Source organism: Heliconius melpomene, chromosome 14 (assembly GCF_056956725.1).
Source record: "Heliconius melpomene rosina isolate 202511_hmr_F chromosome 14, ASM5695672v1, whole genome shotgun sequence".
Lineage (NCBI taxonomy): Eukaryota > Metazoa > Arthropoda > Insecta > Lepidoptera > Nymphalidae > Heliconius > Heliconius melpomene.
Genome location: NC_140402.1, coordinates 1,419,163 through 1,439,406, shown reverse-complemented (window position 1 = coordinate 1,439,406; position 20,244 = coordinate 1,419,163). Strand labels below are relative to the sequence as shown.

General features: G+C 32.8%; 3 protein-coding genes, 1 long non-coding RNA gene and 2 other non-coding genes across 9 annotated transcripts in view; 3 read left to right on the top strand and 3 right to left on the bottom strand.

Moving 5' to 3' along the window:
• ITP (ion transport peptide) overlaps positions 1–6,954 on the bottom strand; it is a 66,378-nt gene extending 59,424 nt beyond the window's left edge. Inside the window, exon 1 of one of the 2 annotated variants that reach the window (XM_085197654.1) lies at positions 6,835–6,954. The gene's annotated coding sequence lies outside the window, so the exon portion shown is untranslated. Of the gene's footprint in view, positions 1–1,597; positions 1,996–6,834 lie in introns of those variants that run through there. The other variant, XM_085197653.1, reaches the window with a different exon arrangement.
• LOC146531862 (peroxisomal leader peptide-processing protease) lies at positions 571–15,484 on the top strand. 2 transcript variants are annotated; one of them, XM_085197649.1, is made up of 12 exons: positions 571–813; positions 1,111–1,169; positions 8,570–8,929; positions 9,228–9,391; positions 9,809–9,912; positions 10,340–10,467; positions 11,284–11,450; positions 11,909–12,015; positions 12,846–13,014; positions 13,745–13,886; positions 14,190–14,353; positions 14,827–15,484. In XM_085197649.1, exons 3-12 carry the CDS (start codon positions 8,577–8,579, stop codon positions 14,910–14,912), a joined length of 1,584 nt encoding a protein of 527 aa, XP_085053775.1. In that variant the 5' UTR covers positions 571–813; positions 1,111–1,169; positions 8,570–8,576; the 3' UTR covers positions 14,913–15,484. The 2 variants fall into 2 exon arrangements, with proteins under 2 accessions (XP_085053775.1, XP_085053774.1); XM_085197648.1 differs by lacking the exon at positions 1,111–1,169.
• TRNAY-GUA (transfer RNA tyrosine (anticodon GUA)) lies at positions 5,791–5,881 on the top strand. The gene is given in 2 exon segments: positions 5,791–5,827; positions 5,846–5,881. It is a non-coding gene; the product is annotated as a tRNA-Tyr (tRNA).
• TRNAV-CAC (transfer RNA valine (anticodon CAC)) lies at positions 6,269–6,341 on the bottom strand. The gene has a single exon. It is a non-coding gene; the product is annotated as a tRNA-Val (tRNA).
• LOC146531861 (uncharacterized) lies at positions 9,843–19,016 on the bottom strand. Its single transcript, XR_014878759.1, has 3 exons — positions 18,859–19,016; positions 10,307–10,445; positions 9,843–9,981 (listed from the first exon to the last, which is right to left on the bottom strand). It is a non-coding gene; the product is annotated as an uncharacterized LOC146531861 (long non-coding RNA).
• The window catches only part of LOC146531860 (phospholipid-transporting ATPase ABCA3-like), a 33,206-nt gene continuing 29,383 nt past the window's right edge, over positions 16,422–20,244 (top strand). Inside the window, exons 1-3 of one of the 2 annotated variants that reach the window (XM_085197646.1) lie at positions 16,422–17,001; positions 17,317–17,449; positions 17,886–17,971. In XM_085197646.1, coding sequence (XP_085053772.1) covers positions 16,822–17,001; positions 17,317–17,449; positions 17,886–17,971 — 399 coding nt within the window. In that variant the 5' untranslated portion in view covers positions 16,422–16,821. The remainder of the gene's footprint in view (positions 17,002–17,316; positions 17,450–17,885; positions 17,972–20,244) is intronic. The other variant, XM_085197647.1, reaches the window with a different exon arrangement.

Sequence of the window (20,244 nt, the reverse complement as noted above, 5' to 3'; positions counted from 1 at the left end):
TCGTGGCGCAGCGGCACAAGGGTGGGACTGTAACGCGAAGGTTGTGGGTTCGATCCCACTCGAGGAAGTGAAATATTTATTTACATTTATATTTCCATTTCTTCGCTATGGTGTCGAGGCAAAAGCGCGGCGTTGAGTTCTGCCACTCAACACGTAATGCCTCCAGAATTTAGCAGATAGTAGTGAACGGAGTGTCTTAACACTAGGTTACTACTCTGCCTACTCTGCTGTGTGCGGGATAGAGAGTGAAGCTGATTTAATTTAATTTTAATTAATTTGATTATTTTATGCAATAAAATGAAATATGAAAATACGATTCAGTAATTCAATAATCGTGATGATCTAAAAAGTTTTATAATTACACATTTCAATTGTTTTACAAATGAAAATAATTTATAACGAATATTTTTTTAATTACTATGTATTATGGTAAAATAATAAATTATTATATTTTTAAAAAATATATAATAAATAGGTACTTTTAAATTAAGCGCCATCTATCTAAAACCCATAGAACTACGATGCCAATAACAGAAAGACGTATGAATGAAAAGATTGCGTGGAATAAAACTGACAAGTTGACAAGAGACAAGAAAACTTTAACTTGGTTGAAAGTTCAACAGCTGATAGTGATGGGTCGAATTATGAGTAATTTTATACGATTTACGATATAAATGAACTGAAAATATTAAAATAAATACAATTATAATGTTATCGCGCTATTAGTCTTAGCCGTGGGTTTGTTATGAACGTACTTCAGTGATTTTGTTTTTCGCGATCTATTCTAACCTCAAAGTGTAAACAATAATAAAGGTAAGTAAACATAAATTATTTAACATTTTTATCATTAATCTTTGATCTATAATAGGTGTTTACAAATTATTATTTTCTATTTGATATGTAAAATTAAATAAACTATCATTTATGCAAAATAAAAGGAAAATTATTTAAAATAAATATTTTTTTGACATGTAGAGTCAAAGATTATCGTGCACTTACTAGTTACGGCCACTTTCAGTGATTAAATATTCCAGTTTTGCACATTATTTAATAATCACTGATTATAATATGTAAATATCGCTCTCATTACAACATAAATTGTGGTTGCAGTTTGGTCGTGTCTTATTAAAATTACAACAGATAAAAAAAGTCGAGATAAAATTTTAAAAGTAAGTACTAATCGTTTGATGATTTTTTAATTTAAAATTAGCTATGCATTCGTAAATATTAATAATACTTTACGTTTCTTTAAGTAGAGTTTGTCTGCTTCTAACTTAACTGTTCGTGGTATTACATTCTATTTATAGACACATAAGTCTATCAAGTAAGCCCTATTATCCGCATACGTGACATACACATAGTTTTTAAATATTGTGAAATTTAAAAATTATCAATTCAATTAATACATAAAGTAATTAAGGAATATCATATATATACTCACAACTTACCTCAAAAAATATTTGGCACGTGAATGAGATAATACATACGTATCACAAAATACACCGGTCCACTAAATATTTTAGTAAGTTTATCTTTTAACTAATTAAAAAAAAAACCTAATCCACAATAACACTACACTAATTACTAAAACACTTACCTAAAACGTTATCGCATCAAGTCAATGGAACTGTGCGACTGACTGAACGGCAGAACCGGGGAAAGTGACTCCTTTTTCTTTACACTCGATGCCAGACGTCGAAACGCAGGCATGTCCGTTGGAATGGACAACACAAGAAATCTCTTTGAATTTGCACCTTTCAACAACACTGCATCCTCAACACAAAGTAAGAAAATATGAAAGTTATATAAAACAGTCTCGTTGTCGTATTCGATCACACAAATGCATCGTTCGTAACCGTTCGTATACGTCGGTCGTCGTCGCGCTAATCTCCTCGAGTCGAACTAAAGTCTAAAGTGAAACCCACGCGAGGATATGAGCAATAAAGTCACACGCGATCACGGAAACGTCGAAACTGTTCTTTTTGTCTTTCCAGAGGAAGAGTGACCGTAGTGCAGGAGTGAGAGGAACGGGCTGTTAGCGTTGACTGGTCTGGACGCGATGGACCACGCAGGATGCGGCCCATTAGGCGGAGACCATTATTGTATTGTCGTGGGCTTGTAACGCTTGTGTCTCCTTATATTGCTGGGAGATATGCGAGGCATTAAGAATTTGGGTGACAAAAGGATGACACGGACTGAATATCCTGTCGTCATTGCTGCTAACCTTAATAGAGAAATTTAGGTTTAAAAAACAATTTTAACGTTTCAATTGGCATTCGTTTGATGCTGTTAAGAATTACTATAAAATTTTTAAACATATTTATTTTATTAAAATGATTAAAAAAATAAAAGTGAATATAGTGGACGCCATTACTAAAATAATAATTAGAGACGAAAAAATTTAGAGCGGTTCAAAGGGACTAATAAAGTCACGGGACCGGATCCAGTATTACTCACGCTCGTTTGCTCAATTGGAGAGTTAAGTACCAACCAAGCTCTGAAGCCGCTCGTTTCCGCCGTTATTTCACATAGGAACCAAAGGGATATACATATATGACTGTTTTAAAAAATAAATAAATTTGCTTCCCGCTGTATCCCTCATTTAGCACTGTAGACACTGCAGACTTTCCGTGGAATTTTCAAAGCATTCAGTATTGAGCTGCCGTGACTTTTGCCTTGGATGAGAGCTTGAGAGAGAGATGATGAGAGCGGAGAAATAAAAATATTAATAAACAATAATTCATTCCACCGAATGGGGATCGAACCCGCAACCGTTCCGCTACTGTCACACCCTTATGTCACTGCGCCACGATGACCATTACTTTAATATGTATCATTTTTAAATCTAAAAAACATTGAATTAAATAAACTATTTTCGTGGAACCTTGCGCTGAATCCGAGATGTGTTCCGCTTAATTCTGGTTCGCTTTAGATATGCAAATAAGAGTTGGATGTAACGCTATCATTGTGGTGTCATCAATCCTTACACTGATAACACCTACCTACTGCTATATCCAATTTCGTATATCTTCATACTAAAACTATAAATGTGAATGTAAGTTTGTTTGTTTTGACCGATTACACATGAAACTTCGTCTGTCTTTGTCTATAATATAAAAATAAATTTAAGAGAGCTAAGCGATGATTGAATGTTTAGTACTTACTCTAAAAAGGTATTCAAAATGTTTAAATATAATTAGATTGCTTACTAATTACGGTTTAAAATTTAAATAAGTACATATAACTAGTTATTTGCCTCAATAAGTCGTTCTTTGGTCGTATTAATTTTTAATTGTTATATAAAAAAAATAATAACTCTAAATATAAAAATATAAACGTAAGCGTAATAAGAAATTCTAAATATCTATAAAAATATTAATTCCGTTTGGGAATATAATATAGTGGACAGTGAACACTGGGGCCTGTCATCTGACCCGTAGCGGGTAACGGTGCCACCCAACCGCGCAGGTCGCGCCTCCGGTCACACCACATTTCCCACCAATCATCAGTTTTTATATACATACTAGCGGACGCGCGCAGCTTTGCTTGTTTATTTAGGGGGTGAATTCTAATAAGCCACGAAACATGTGTTCAATGAAATATTTTTAAGAGTCGAAATTTCAAATATAATAATCGGTGGCATTTTAAAGATTTTTTCCATACAAACTTTCAACCCCTTATTTGCACCCTTAGGGGAAGAATTCTAGAAAACCATGAAACATGTGTTCAATTAAATACTTTTAAGAGTATGAATTTCAAATTTTATAAATATCGGTGCCGATTTAATTTTTTTCCCATACAAACTTTCAACCCCTATTTCACCTCTTTAGGGTTAAAATTTTTCAAAATCCCTTCTTAGTGGATGTCCAGATTACGAAAGTAAACATCTGTCCAAATTTCACGTTTCTACCATCAGCGGTTACGGCTGTGCGTGCGTCTTACCTCGGTCAGTGAGGACAAGTCCTTTTATATATATATAGATAAGTTAAATATATGATTTTTTTTTACATTTTTAAAGTTTTATTCTAGGAAAATGTTATTCTTCTTTGGAAAGAGAAATAGTTTCTTTATAAAAGTAATGAAAAATGAGCGCTTAGAGGATTTTCAAGGGCGCAGGTTCAAATCGCTTAATCTAGGTTCAGAGTACTAATCTACGCACAAACTTGTTTAGACAAACACTAAGTGCTACTGTACTTTAACACAGCAAGAACAGCAGTGGTAAACTAGTGTTAAGAGTTAAGACACTAAATTCTTAACACTCCGCCTAATTATCAAAATATTTCGTGTTAAGTGACGAAATTTGATTTAACTAATGGAACTAAGAAATAAACAAAAAGAAATATCACCATTTGTTAAGTGAAAATCGAACCTGCAACTGTCGTGTTTACATTCAGATACGACGACGGCCACTACTTATTATGATAATGGTAGTATTAGTCCTTTTAATTTAGTACAGCGCTACATTGTCTCGTAATCAACATTCAGGTTCATAGATCTAGGTTTAGGTCACAGTGACTGATGCAACGCGTGCCAAGCTCAGATTTTCTCCAATAAATAATAATTATATCACAAACTAGCGGCCCGCTCGCGGTTTCACCCGCGTGAACTATGTTATTATAAATTTCTGTCTCCATGAGTACCTACGTCCCATAAATGACGTCCATGCAAAATTTGAGACTCCTAGCATTTGTAGTAACGATGTTTCATGCAAACTTTCGACCCCAAAAACAACCCCTTAGAAGTCGAATATTGCAAATTCCCGTCTTAGCGAGCACCTACGTCCTACAAATAATTCCTATGCAAAATTTGATATTTCTAGCACATGTAGTTTCTGAGATTTCGTGATAGTGAGTGACCTTTCGATTTTATATATATAGAAGATAAATAGGGAGTTGTCAAAAAGATAATCAAATATCATTGAAGTAAGAAAATTAAATTTTGTTTTATAATTTTCTTGCAATATAATTTTTACTGAAGTTTTCTGGTATTCATCTTTCTATATTGTTGTTTTATGTTGTTTAATAAATTAAAATTATTCTTTTGCTATAGTAGGTCGGTAGATAATGGTCGTTGCGTTGAATCAGATACCTACATAAAATGGCCTCTAGTTCGTATGACTGAAAACACGACGCTTGTTGTTCGATTCCTACTCGAAGGAATTAATTTATTTTTATTTCCTCACTCTAGTAACGAGACGGAAGTACGGCGTTAAGTTTCGCCACTCAATACGCAATGTCTTTAAAATTATTATTTGTAAAGTAGGGTCAATTTAAACATTATTAAGTTATTAACTTATTTCCCTACAACGTCTTATAATAATATTAATGTAAGATATTTTTTTATGATGTCAATTAACCATTTATTATTTTTATATAGGTACATACGTGTATTTATATTTATATGCACATTTAAACTGTGTTATCTTAATAGTAGCAATACGTTTTGTTTTCTTAGTTTTATGTAAAAGTCTGTCACAGTTCTTCAAACATTTTTTTTGTTGTCCTCGTATCCAGGATAGCAGGGAGGGCAAGATTACAAGATTTGTACACTTAGTGTAATATGAAAGTGCAATTTTACTGAAATATTACTTTTTATAGGAAAAAACCTATTATGTTGACAAGAATACTCATGTGTTAGCTATTTTTAGTCTTTTTTTTAAGAAATATAACATTTTTTTAAGAAATATAAGTTTGAATACGTATTCTATTAAAAATATGAAACGTGCGTTATGTTAAAATTATATTTTTTTTATTGTAAAATCTGGTACAAAATTTTGTTACGGTTTATCAACCTTCGATAGCTCAGTTGGTAGAGCGGTGGACTGTAGCGGTGTAAATACGAAGTTATCCATAGGTCGCTGGTTCAAATCCGGCTCGAAGGAATTTGTTCATAATTTGTTGTGATTTTTTTATTTTTTTATGTTTTTATACTTTTATTTTAGTATAATACATTTATAAACTGATTTTTTTTTTTCTTAAAATTTCATGAAAAATTACAATATTTTTGAAGTCTTTTTGCAGTTTACTTAAGTTATCAAATTATTCAAATTTTGTTGGGGTTATTTTTTTGTCGTTATCAAATGGCTTAAAACACTTTATTATAATGTTTTTTTCTATGCAATTCTTAATTATACATAAAAAATAAATAGTCAAATGTAAATATTTGATAAAATAAAATATTAAGAAATAATTTAAGTAAATAAATAGGTTCGACGATATATTTTGAAAAATAAAAAAAATATTGTAGAGAGTATTAAAAAAATAACATCTGTTTCCGCCCGGGATCGAACCGGGGACCTTGTGCGTGTGAAGCACACGTGATAACCGCTACACTACGGAAACATAGTGTTTGTAGCCGAAATATTGTATTATATATGGACATACGTATAGAATATAATATTTTGATATATGAATTAGAATAATTATGTCATAATTACATATAGAAAATGATTATATAATTAGTATTAAATATGAATATTATTAATGTGAATATAAGTTTGCTTGTTACGGTTTCACGCCTAAACTACACGAGCGATTATCATGAAAGGAAATAGGGCACTTTTTATTAAAAAAAAAATTCTATTGGTTGATATATAACAATAAGGTAATGCGAACCAAGCTGCGTTTGAAACTTTAGTAATATTATAAAGTACGAGACAAATTTGCTAATAATTTACTCAAAGTTTAGTAGGTATTTTTGACCACGAGATTCAAACTCTCTTCATATAAAATATCTTTTATAAATTGACCGCATATTATTAAGTAGGTAATATAAAAAATTGTGGCCGAAATACGAAAGAATCTTTGCTTTTTAAATATAAAAAAAAAGACTTACCTTTAAAGATGCAGTTCTCACAACTATGAAGCTAAAAAAACACGAGAAAGGAGCGCCTTCAACGATGGCGCTTCTCAAACTTTGCCACCAGAAAATGTCTTTCTTCTTTTATACTAGAACAAATTACACCCTCATTGACCACCCGCTGAATAGATCTCATTATGGAGGGTGTGCCTTATCACTTATGTCTCGTTTGTAATCATCGCACCCTATTTTTCATATGATCTTTGAATTGTAATATAAAAATAAAAAGGCCGTTATGGTGCAGTGGGATAATGTGATTAATAATAGTTAATAATAGACGCGAAGGTTGTGAGTTTGATTCCCAATTGGGGAAATTATTATTGTTATCTTTATTTTCTCGCTCTGATAGACTTCCGGTTTTCTGGTTGAGTTCCGTCGCTTAACACTACTTAACTGGTAGGTACACGCGTGGGGGTAGGGAGAACCCTACGCTGACGTACAGGAAAAAACGTGAAACTTATAATATTGTATACATTGAACTGTTACCCGACTATGGCGGAGTAAAAAAGAGTGTTATGATTTTGACCGATACGTATATATGTTCATGTGTTCCCCTGTAGCTTCTCAAGTATTTAATATACAAAACACTAAAATATAGCAAAGAAAATGTGAAACAGTTCTATAAATACTGTATTACGAATTAAAACCCCAAAATAATTTAAATAAAATCGAGTTCAAAAACTAAAACTCGACTCGGCAGGTGGTACACGACCACGCCTGTCAATTTCAAATGAGAATATTTTTTATTTTTTAGTTCTTAAACTTAATTCTTATTGCATTAATTCTAGTCTAGTAGTATGACATTTTTGTAAAAGGATATTTTTTCCTCAATATTCTCTAAAAATATTTTTTCGGTTATTTCACATTTTCATCTTAATATCTATTGTAGGAGTTTCTGGCATTATTTATTAAATTCCTCACTTTTCGCCGAATTTTCGAGACATTGCGCGTCGGTAGAGATACTAAAGCGAACAAATGAAAGTAATTAATTACACCGAGTGGGAGTTGAACCCACAATCGACGTATTTACATTGAAAGACGGCGACTACAGAAATAACATACAATAAGTATATAAGGTAAATGACTAAATTGAAGACAATTTAGCATTTACCATCAAGACGGGAATTCTAATAACGTCGACTACTTACGCTATATATAGGTAATGTTTACGGTAATAGCCACTTGTGGTGGTGGTGGTGGGTGTACTCCTTGTGTGGTTGTGGTACGATTGAGATTCATATCGTGATATCAAGCGATAGATATGTTAGGATGACCTTATAGGAGTTTATCCGGTATAATAATATGTTGTTTTATTTATATTAATAGAAATAATGTTTGCTTTTAAATATAAACTCGTAGGTAACACTAAATATGAAAATACAGCTATCTCAGTTTTTATATTTTTCGAAATAAATTCCTTCGTTCCTCCGTTCTCCATTTTCTGCCGAATTCTGGAGGCATTGCGTGTTGAGTGGAAGTCAATTCCGCCCTTTGCCTATTTTTGCCTTCCCCCAGAGGGGAATCGAATCCATAAGGCCTCTGTGCTACGTTTGGCCTCATATAACAGAGTTGGCAAAGAGAATCTAATTTCAAGACACTCCGTTCTGCACTATCAAATAGTATGCGCTACGCATTGCATGTTGGGTGAGGGCACTTAACGCCGGACTTTGTCATGTCAGAACGGGAAAATAATATATTTTTTCTTTTTCAGACTAAAAATGGGAATCGAAGGGGTGATGGTTTCCTATAATTATTCTGATGGTGGGGAACTAGCGAATATTCTAACCGTATCCGCTTCTGGTATAAAGTTTTCCAAAAGATGGGTTTTAACCCACGGTTCCATTTTATCGCCGTTAAAAGAAGCAAATATAATTAAGAATGCTAGAGGCAGACCTATATTGAATGAAGAGTTCTACGACAACCTTCCTGAAATATATGTTACTTGTGAAAAAGGAAAATCTAAAGTGTCAAATATATATGATAATATTGAAAAGCTGAGTAGAGAAAGGAATATGGATAATGATATAGACTTCGAACATAGCAGCTATCAAGTACGCGTGCTGACTGGAAGGTGAGGCCAAAGCTTCATAGATATATATTCCATTATATATATTTTTTAGCTTTACGCTGTATACCGCACACAGCAGGATAGGCAGAGGGAACCTAGTGTTAAGGCACCGTTCCTTACATTTCCGCCCAATTTCCAAGACATTGCGTGTTGAATGGGAGAACTCAACACCGCGATTTGTCTTTTTATCAAAGCAAGGAATTATTTTTTTCACTCGAAACACTATCTTAAGCTAACTACCATAATCGAGCAAATATCTCAAAACTTATCTTTTATTCCAAATTTATTTACTCATCCCAAGGATATGCCACGTATGGCAGTGCCCAGTGTTGGACCGGTGTGTGAACGACATCCTGTACAGCTGGACCATCGGCCACCGAGACGTAGATATGGAGAAACAGACGCAACTCGGCAAAGCTTTACTCTCAGTGTTCGTTCTTGTTGATTTGGAAAGTGATAATAGAAGTGAGTATGTTGTTTCATCATTTTATTACGAAAAATAGGAGAAATCAGTCATATTCTTATTTCACCCATGTGGTGTGACTATTAGATGGATGTGGGTTCGATTCCCATCCGGAGAAATGAAATATTTAATTTTTTTATTTACGCACTCTGGTAACGAGGCAAAGCGCGACGTTGAGTTCCGCCACTTCGACGGCTGAGACTTCGATGGAAAGGGAGCGAAAGTGTCTTAATGGTAACAGAGTGTCTTAACATTAGATTTCTAGATTTAGATCTAGATTTCTGCCTCCCCTGCAACGTGTAATTAGAAAAAACTCAACAATTAGAAAATTCAACTGATTAATGTTTAATGTCATAAACATATTTTAACTGTACACTTAATTGATATATTTTAAATTCCAATTTAATGCTACATTCCAGGTTTCAAAACACTAAGGCCGCTCTCCGAGCTGCTAGACATGGTGAGGCCGCCTCCAGAACGAGGGACGAGCATACAGGTGCACTCAACGCCGTTCGGATGCGAGGTACTTACAGGGTCTCTCGTGTTATACGTTTGACCTGCCTGTATGTGTGTATATGTGGCATCGTAGCTCCTAAACCGATGAATCGATTTTAAATAACTTTTTTTGTTGTTTAACGCCCAATGTTAATAACCAATCCTAATCCAAAAATTGCTACCATAGATTGAAATAGACAGAGATGGAGGTAGGCATGCAGGTTAGTGATTGGATAGATATGTCGGACAGTACGAGATAGACGTTAACTGGAGATAGGAGATACATTATTAATATTGGGCGTAAAACAACAGGTGATTTAAACGAGTGGTCTTAGCCATAACTTTCTTTTAGAGAGAACCTTTTTTTTTTAAGGAATTTTGTTTTACTGGGTCAGAAAATTAAAATACTTTTAATTTTGCACCTGTTCTATAATCATTAATTTATTATATTCCAGGTTTTCTTGAACGCAGTAACTCGTGGTGCAGTCTGCGGTGTGGTTGGTAAGAGGCCATCGCTTCTACTCACTGATGCCGCTACCGCCTTGGGTTCTGAAGGCGGGCCTGTTTTTACAGAAGGGCCTAAGTGAGTTCTTATTTTATTAATTTATTATTATTATTATAAAACTTAGTAACATTTCATACAAATAATATATGTAAAAGATAAATAAGCTAATTTTGTGTGTAAACACTGGCAGTAATAATTTTCGAAATAAAAAAAACTACTTAAGAACAAAAATAATAAAACTTCAGAACAATAATAAATTAAAAATGTGAAAAATAAATGATTGAAGCTTATATTGCATTTAACTAAGACACTCTGTTCTCATCTTTCCTAATATTTAAGAAATAGGAAGGAACATACTGTTAACTTATGTTAATCTATATATATAAAATCGAAAGGTCACTCACTCATCACGAAATCTCAGAAACTACAAGTGCTAGGAATCTCAAATTTTGCAAAGGAGTTACTTATAGGACGTAGGTGCTCGCTAAGACGGGAATTTGTAATATTCAACTTCTAAGGGGTTGTTTTAGGGGTTGAAAGTTTGTATGAAACTTCGTTACTAATGACATTTGTCTTTGTCATTCGTTACTAAATGCTAGGAGTCTCAAATTTTGCATAGACGTCACTAGGACGTAGCCATGGAGACAGAAATTAATAATAACATAGTTCACACGGGTGAAACCGCGAGCGGGCCGCTAGTATAATATATAGGTAGGTGCGATTACGAATAGATGTGGGCCTCAACCATCGCATTTACATTCGCACGCTGTGCTATGTGTGCTACGACAGAACGAACGACAGGACTCCAAGAGGCGCGGGTTGAAATCTCGCTATTTCAAAAATATTATATATTTCGGAAAACATTATTTTTTTCTATGTTAAACTCTCTTTCAGTAAAGAGCTAGTAGCAATAATAGTGTGCAGCGTGTCGTGGTGGCGAGGCGAATGGGTGGGGCTGTCCCTGGCGGCACCCTTGCGGGCCGTTCTGGCGGCCAAGCTGCGGGTGCCGTTGCCCCATCCGCCTAGGGCGCCGCCTACGCCCGTCTATGCGAAGCTTTTGCGTAAGATAAATGTGTTAAATCAAAAACTAAAAATTAAATCAGCTTCACGCTGTTTCCCGCACACTGTAGGGTAGGCAGAGGGCACCTAGTATTGCCGTACACTCACCCGCATACTGTGATTTTTGATTTTAAATAGTCTCATGAACGGTTTCCCGAAGGCATTTCAAATCCCGCTATGTTAAAATTTACACACGATTTCAAAAAGTAAATAATTCTCCACCAAAAATCATTATCAAAATATTAAATGTATAATTTGACAAACAAATTAAAAACACGCAGCGTTGATTTCTGCTACTCAATATACAGTGCCTCCAGAATTTGGCAGGAAGTGGGGAACGGAGTGCCTTAAGGCACTCCGTTTGCCTAGGCTACCTACCCTGAAGTATGCGGGATACAGCGTAAAGCTGATCAAATTAACACAAATAAAACCATTTAAACATACAATTTGTTGCCTATAGAAACGATCGACCGTACAACAGTACTGGTGCGCTGCGGTGCGGCGTGGGGCGCCGGCGTGTACCTCGGCGGCGGACACGTGCTCACCTGCGCGCACGTCGTCAAACATGTAATATTTCATATTTTATATTTAATTGAGCCATAAAGCGCGGTGTTAAGTTTCGCCACTCATATCGAAATGCTTTCAAAATTCCCTGATTATGCCTACCCTGCTTTTTGCAGCATACAGCGTGAAGCTAAAAAATAGGCTATTATTAGAAATCGGTTAACGTTTTTTAAAACAAGGTAAAATACATATCGTCTATATGTTTCTAAATTATTATTAGTTTTTCTGCTAAGAAGGGCTGGCTACAAACTCAACAATTACGTACTTTTTTCTTAGAAAAATAACATCTTTTTTATACCACACCTTAATACAATTACCTAGTTAGTCTTGAGTAGAATAATAGGCTCAGTGACCTGTCAGGCTATTCGAGACTGGGGAAATTACTTCAACAAACGATTTTGAATCAGTAAAACTACAAGATTTTAAAAAATATGTTAACAAGTAATGCAAAAATTTTGTGTAAATTATTCCTCATATAATTTCCTCCTTCTTCATATCTCATCAGCTGCAGCATCTCATCATCAGTTTTAGGTAATTAGTTAATTAGGTAGTTAGTAATTTGTATTACTATATTTAAAGGCAGCTTCACCCTCTTTCCCGTATAATAGGGGTAGGAAATATAATGTTATAACATTGCGTTCCACACTTTCCGCCCGATTTTCTGAACCGTGGCGGAAGTTAACGTCGCGCTTAGTTTTGTTACTAGATAGAGGAAATTAAAATAATGATTCCCCCAAATGGGATCGAACTCACAACGGCCGTCACATTTATAACAATTACCATTAGGTGCTTAGCAGAACTTATAATCTTATGTATTTCAAAACCAATTCCAGCACGCGTCCTACAAAATATCATTATACTGTCAAAACAAAAAGGAAACAGCCATAGTGAAGTATAAAACCAAAGACGACAAAGCGTACGATCTCGCGTTGCTGTTCACCAATCCTGAATACTGGACTAATTTAACACCGGCCGTATTCGCTGAGGATCCTGCTGAAAAAGGTATATTTTTTATATGTGTTTTTTTATGTGATGTTAAGGATTATGGATATTATAATTCGATTAATACTCGAGGAAATGAAATATATAATATTTTCATTTCTTCGTTCTGGTGCCAAGGCAAAGTGCCGTGTTGAATTCAGACACTCAACACGTAATACCTCAGAAATTCGGCGGAAAGTGGGGAATGGAGTGTATCCGTCTGTCTACCCTGCTGTATGCGGGATATAGCGTGAAGCTAAAAAACATGTTTGATAATTTAACTTGAGAGTATATGTACCTATTCTTAACATATTTTAAAGTTGATTCGTCAAGGCATTTATTATTCATGCACTTAATATAAATATGATATTGAAATTGTACTTAAACATTTGTCTCAAGTGTTACTAATACTAAAAAGATAATTCAACTTTGTCATTGCTACTAGCTAATACTGACTATTACTGGTTTTTTGTGTTTTCATATAAATTATATATGACATACACAGACAGAAAGGTTCCGCTTTTTGCCATTCTGCTACGAAAGCCTAAAAACGTATCCCCTATAATTAAGTTAAATTTAACTCACGATATATCTTTTAGTGAAAAATAGGAAATGTGGAGATATTATTTCATCATTGAGTTTAATTACTTGTTAAAATTTTCGAACCATAATTTTCATCACTTACATTACTTTTTCTATATTTCCAAATATGTATAAATCCATAAATGAGCGTTTTATTAATATTAACCAGGTGAACCGGTCCTAGCAGCTGGATATCCATATTTCAATGAGAACAATCTAGAAGATCTAAGGCCAACGGTTACAAGTGGACACATAAACAGTGTGTCGCCTTCCATGATACAGACCTCGTGTTGTGTTCAATCGGGATTTAGGTAACGTTTCTTATAAGTTGTAACCCTTAGGACAAATATGATTGAAATAGAATAGAACGTCGTTTATTGACTACTAGAAATGAAATATTTAATATTTTCATTTTCCTCGCTCTAATAAGAAGGCATTGAGTACGGCCGTTCTAGGCAATGCCTCCAGAATTCGGCGGAAGGTGGGTGTCTTAATGGAAACAGAGTGTCTACTAGGTTCCAGGGTTCCCTTTGCCTACCCTGCTATGTGCAGGATATAGCGAAAAGCTGGAAAAAAAGCTATAAGTGACTAATATTAATAATTATTACCCGTAGCGGCGGTCCCATATACCGAATAACGAAGGATTTAAAGGCAGAAGTTCTAGCCACAATAGTTAGTAACGCCAAGACCGAGACCGGTGCGAGTTACCCGTACGTCAATATGGCGGTGCCGACGCGCGCCTTCATCAGGCTGGTACAGCATTTTATATTAGACAGAGGTGGGTTATAGAAAAATATTGTATGTATATTTTTCTTTGGTTTTGGTTTATGGTTTTTAGGCGTGTCAGAGCAAATATTACAGAAATAATGTTAGGTAAAATGAAATAAGCTCGATAGAGATACCATCTCTCCGATGATATTTGTCCATTTAAATATGTAGAATGTCTTATTAGTTAAGCTACAAAAAGAAAATTAGCACTAGTCTTAACAAAATCAGTTAACATTTGAATATAAACAAGATGATTGTAGGTTGATTCCCACTTTGGGGATGAATTATATTCATTCCATCTCTCTGATAACAAGGCAAAGCCCTCTATACACACAATGTATACAAAATTACTTAACACTATGTATCCTAACTACTCTGCTATATACGGAATACAGAGAGAAAAAAAAGTATAATTAATACTAAAGTATTGATTAATAAAAATGTATTAAAAAAATGTATTAATTATAATTTAATATGTTTCAGATGAAACTAAACTGTCAGCAATAGAAAACAACAAAGAAATGATTCAATCGCAATGGAGACTACTTCCTTACAGATCGAAAATATGACATAGTCTCATATATATATATATCTATCTATATGAAATTTGTGATATTTGTACATAAATAAATGAAAAAAATATATGTATATATAATTTTTTATGTTATATAAAAAAATATTTAAATTATTTGTATTTTTTAATTACATTGAAAAAAGTTTATTTCTTTTTAATGTTAAATTAAATAATATGTATTAAAATTATGTTAAATACTATATGTATTTCAACCTATTTATTTGTTCAATATAATCAGGTGATGTGTGAGTATTGCCATTAGAGATAAGCTTTTATCACATACTTGATAAGCCTAACTAAATAATAATGTAGTACTTCCTATGTTTATTAGACCATCATGGCACAGTGGTATAATATTTAACTGTAGACAATGGTTGTGAGTTCACTCCTCAAATAGGTTAAAATAATTTCAAAGTTCTTTAGAAACATAGTTGAGAATATTAGCTTAGAAAGTTTGTATTGTTTAAATTATGCTTTAAAAAAATTGATTTTAATTAATACAGGTTATTTAACTTTACATAGGTACAGGTTATTTATGACTAAGGAATAAATGTTCTAAATATATTATATTTATTTTTTTATTTTCCTTTATCCTCTTTGAACTTTAGAACATAATAATATCGTTGAAGTAAAATAGTGGAAGTCCCACTTTCTGTCCACATGAATCTTGCGTTAGACAGTGATTATGAGATTAGGACTAATTACTTAAATGGCAAAACTTTTTGAATTGTATCCAAGAAGTGTTACTCTGTCCACTATGTGGTTGCCTGTGAGGAATACTATAAATAAAAATAGTATATATAATGTATGTAATATTAACAGTTTTTTCCTTGTTGAATTGTTGAAAGTTGAATTTCGTGAATGTAATATAATTATGTTCCTTGTTCGATTCAATTTAAATTTTGAATTTGAATTAGTATTTAGTAGCGCAAGTTAGCAAGTCTATTTGAATATAGAACAATCTGAATTTTGAATTTGATTGATATTTTTTTTAATATAACGAAAAGTCAGTTGAGCATAAAAAAATACCAGACGTCATGAGAATTATAATGTCATCGTGGAGCCTACTATTTACAATCGATTAAAATTATCGATGTTACACCACTTTTTAATTTATTTTTTGTTTGAATTATATCCGCGTTACTGTTTCGTTTATTTATTTAACATGAAAATACAAAAGGCATACTTACTATTAACCTAAATAAACTTAAACTTAATAATAAATTAATTTTTTGATTGCAAGAGCTTGTGTGAGCTTGTCTGATTGACTGTCTGTTGTATGTAGTATGTTGAAGAATATTGAGCAAAGTACTGTGATGAGTGATTTTTTATTTTTATTATTAGAACAGAACTCATATAAAAGTTATTCAGGTTAGTAAATAGCGGTTCGCCAGTGTACATAAAACATTAGGCTCGAGTTAGTTCGATAACATTTTTTTAAAATAATCGATTAACTTAACTCGATTGTACATAATCGTGTAGAATGTAGATCTCAAACGTATTCTGTTGTTCGCATGTAAATGAGTATGACTAATGTCAAGTGTCGGGCTCGGGACTTAGTATTTTATTTACATTGCTCTATACAATATTCCAGAAAAGAACTTTGAAAATAATATCTACTATGTTATTTCGTTCGTTATAGTGTCTTTTTCGTTAACTATCAATATTTTAAATTTAAGTAATATCTAAAATCTGTGAAAATGACTACAAAATAAAATTATAATAAACAAAATAATTATTTACTAATACACAGTTTACATTCTGTATAATATTTGTGTATTTTTTTTATGCTAACAATGAAATTGATTCCACTATATTTGTTAATTAGTTTAAAACGAGAGTGAAGTGGTTAATTGGATTTAAAGTACATTTTGATTTGATGTGTCCAAGTGCAAAAAATTATAATGAAGGGGGTTTTAAAAGTTCTTATGTGGAAACATCTGATCGTCCGTATGAGACGATTTATCCATACACCAGTCGAAATTATAGCTCCAATCCTTTTATTCATATTATATTATTTATTTAAAGATCAAATAGCTAGCATACCACCTGAGAATGTTTACAGTGACAGCATTCAACAAACGGTAACTACAGATTTTGTTTTATTAACTCTTTTGTTTTTCTTTTTTTTTATTCTAAATAGATGGGGTCGAATTTTAGTAGATCAACAGTTACAAATCAAGACTAAAATTATGTTTTTAAGAACTAATATAAACTTTAATAAAATAAAGATTAGAAATGTGTAAAATTTTATATTTTTACCTTTACCCTATCCTTTTATATGTATGTTTTAAATTAAACTAATAATTTTATTATTAGTTAATTCTTCAAAATGTTTTTGAAATATTTGCTACTTTACAAGAAAATAAAGTATATCATAGTGCCTGTCTATATTTTAGGAATCAGTTGAAATTAACTCTGTATACAATCCATCGGAGATTTACTATACCCCAGAAACGGATTTTACAAATCGGCTTATGAAATTGGTTGAAAATTACTATGTATCACATCCACCTCCTAATACATTTATAGGTGAGTTATAATAAATCAAAAGTATGTTTTAAATATTTGTACTATATTAGCTTTATTTTTACCTTCATGTTATATATAGTAGGAGGAGGATGCCAGTTGTGGGGCAGAGGCATAAGTGTGTAACTGTAAATGCAACTAGCTGTGGGTTCAATCCCCACTAGAGGAAATGAAATATTTAATATTTCCATTTTTTGGTATTGAGGCAAAGCATCATATCATATAAAATTTGGAATGCATGTAAGTAAATGTAATGGGACTTGGGAGAAAGAAATATAATTATTTCCTTATTCTTCCTTATTATTCCTTCCTTAAAAATGAGAAACGAAAAATGATGCAAAGGAAATTGTGTGTTTTAATACAAGATCCCTCCTCTTCTACCTTGTTGAGAAATTTCTTCTGAGACAATTTTTTTCTTATTGTTTATTTGACATTACAGCCAATGCGAAACCTTCGATTAAGCCTTTGCTGAATATATCAATATCACAAAAATTACCTCATGGTGTAGCTGTTGTAATATTTAAGGTAAATATAACTTTATTTTTCTTTAAAACTTTAGAGTATACAATGTTTTCAACTCGTTTTTCAAGCAGCACCTTTTTAAATAAAACTAAGCACTACGGCTATATATCTACATTAGCTTTTGCCTGTGGTTTCTCACCACATGATCAAAAAGTAGTAACTAAATGTGTAAAACATTCATCTAATTAATCTAAAATACTAAAATGTCCGATACAAATCTGACTGGTACATCGAAATTATTAAAGTGATGCAGTAAATATTCCATAGCCATCATCGGCAAATGGAGAAAAAAATATCAGTTTGTGCTACAACTTTTTGAGATTAGTACATTTATAAACAAAATGCTTATGATATTGGTATACCAATATATAATACTAGCGGCCCGCTCGCGGTTTCACCCGCGTGAACTATGTTATTATTAATTTCTGTCTCCATGGCTACGTCCTAGTGACGTCTATGCAAAATTTGAGACTTCTAGCATTTGTAGTAACGAAGTTTCATACAAACTTTGGACCCCAAAAAAAACCCTTTAGAAGTCGAATATTGCAAATTCCCGTCTTAGCGAGCACCTACGTCCTATAAATCACTCCTATGCAAAATTTTATATTCCTAGCACATGTAGATTTTGAGATTTCGTGATGAGTGCACTCACTCATCACCTTTTGATTTTATATATATAGATGTCTATAGACAACACAAATATTGCTTACTACAACCTTATATTGTTTCACATCCTCTGTCCCATATTATGGATTGTGGTATGTTTATGATTGCTGGTGTATGACTTGTATGAGTAACATGTTATGCTTTTCTTGTAGATGAATAAATGAAAACACTTGTGTCACTCATTGTACTATAAACATTTTGCATAAATAATGCATATTGTTTACCTTTTTCTTATTTTAGAACTTTTTTCCTTAAATTATGTAAAACTGCATTAAAAAAAATATGGTTTTGTCTAATTGGTGGAATGATTCAAAAGGAAAATGCATACTGCGTAGTGCATATATTGAAACCGCGAGTATTAATTATTTTTAATTTGATGTCGTAAAATATATGTTTGTGTTCTTTTTCCACAAAACGGAAAACGACGAAATATCCCATAATAGTGCAATTCAAACCGCGGTCGCAACCACCAGCGGTATAATATATTTTTCCTCTCAGCCTATATATCTAACATGAAATTCTAAAAACTATGCCGTTACTCAGTAATCTAAGTTAATTCAGTGCTAATGTCTTAATACGAGTACATTTCCAATAGGAATATATTCCAATAAGAAATGGAGTGTCTTGACACTAGGACAAAAAACTAAAATTTATCATTCATAAAGACATATCATAAAAAATTATAATGTACGTACAAACGCACATTGTAATTTGTTATTTGAAATCCGACTAGACGTCATAACATTCTTTCATGCTATCTGTATGTTTATCTGTTAGCAGAAAGCTTATCAACTACAGGGTACCTATATTTAATTATACTACTTTGCCCGCTCGAAGTGCACAATTATTTGCTTAATAGTTCAAATTAAGTTACTTTCTTGAAGACAATAATATCCACACACTGAAAAGTAAAATTTGATCCGATTCAATATAAAATTGCTGTTATTTTAAAACAATTTAGTCGAATTATATACTTTATATTGATATAACTTTTTTATTTACGAACCGATTGAAAAGATCAAACGCTAAATGGAAGGAGAAATTTGCCAATTTTGATCTATTTATTACACTGATATATGATCCAAATAATAAATTTTCTCATATATCATTATATAGATGTTCGTTTGTGTCGTCAATCTCATAAAGTAGGAGTGTATGAATTACGTATTTATTAAAAATTTAAGAAGAAAAATGAAGAATTTTTTTGAGGCCAGTCGTGTTGCCGGGGCACTAAGTGCGACTGTAAACGATGACTGGCTGTGGGAGGAATTCGAGGAAATGAAATATTTATTTAAATTTATATTTTCATTTCTTTGCTATGGTGCCGAGGCGAAGCGCGGCGTTTAGTTCCACCATTCAACACTCAACGTCTCTAAAATTCGGCGGAGAGCGGGAAACGGACACAAGATTCCCTCTGCCTACCCTGCTGTATGCGGGATATAGCGTGAAGCTGATTTAATTTTTATTATTACTCTTTTTAAATGAAGAATTTTAAAGAAACGGAATTTAATCATTTGAATTTCATAGTGTATCTATGATAATTACATTTAGTAACGCTATGCCACATCATAGTTATTGATTGGTGATACGGCGTATACAATGTTAATGCT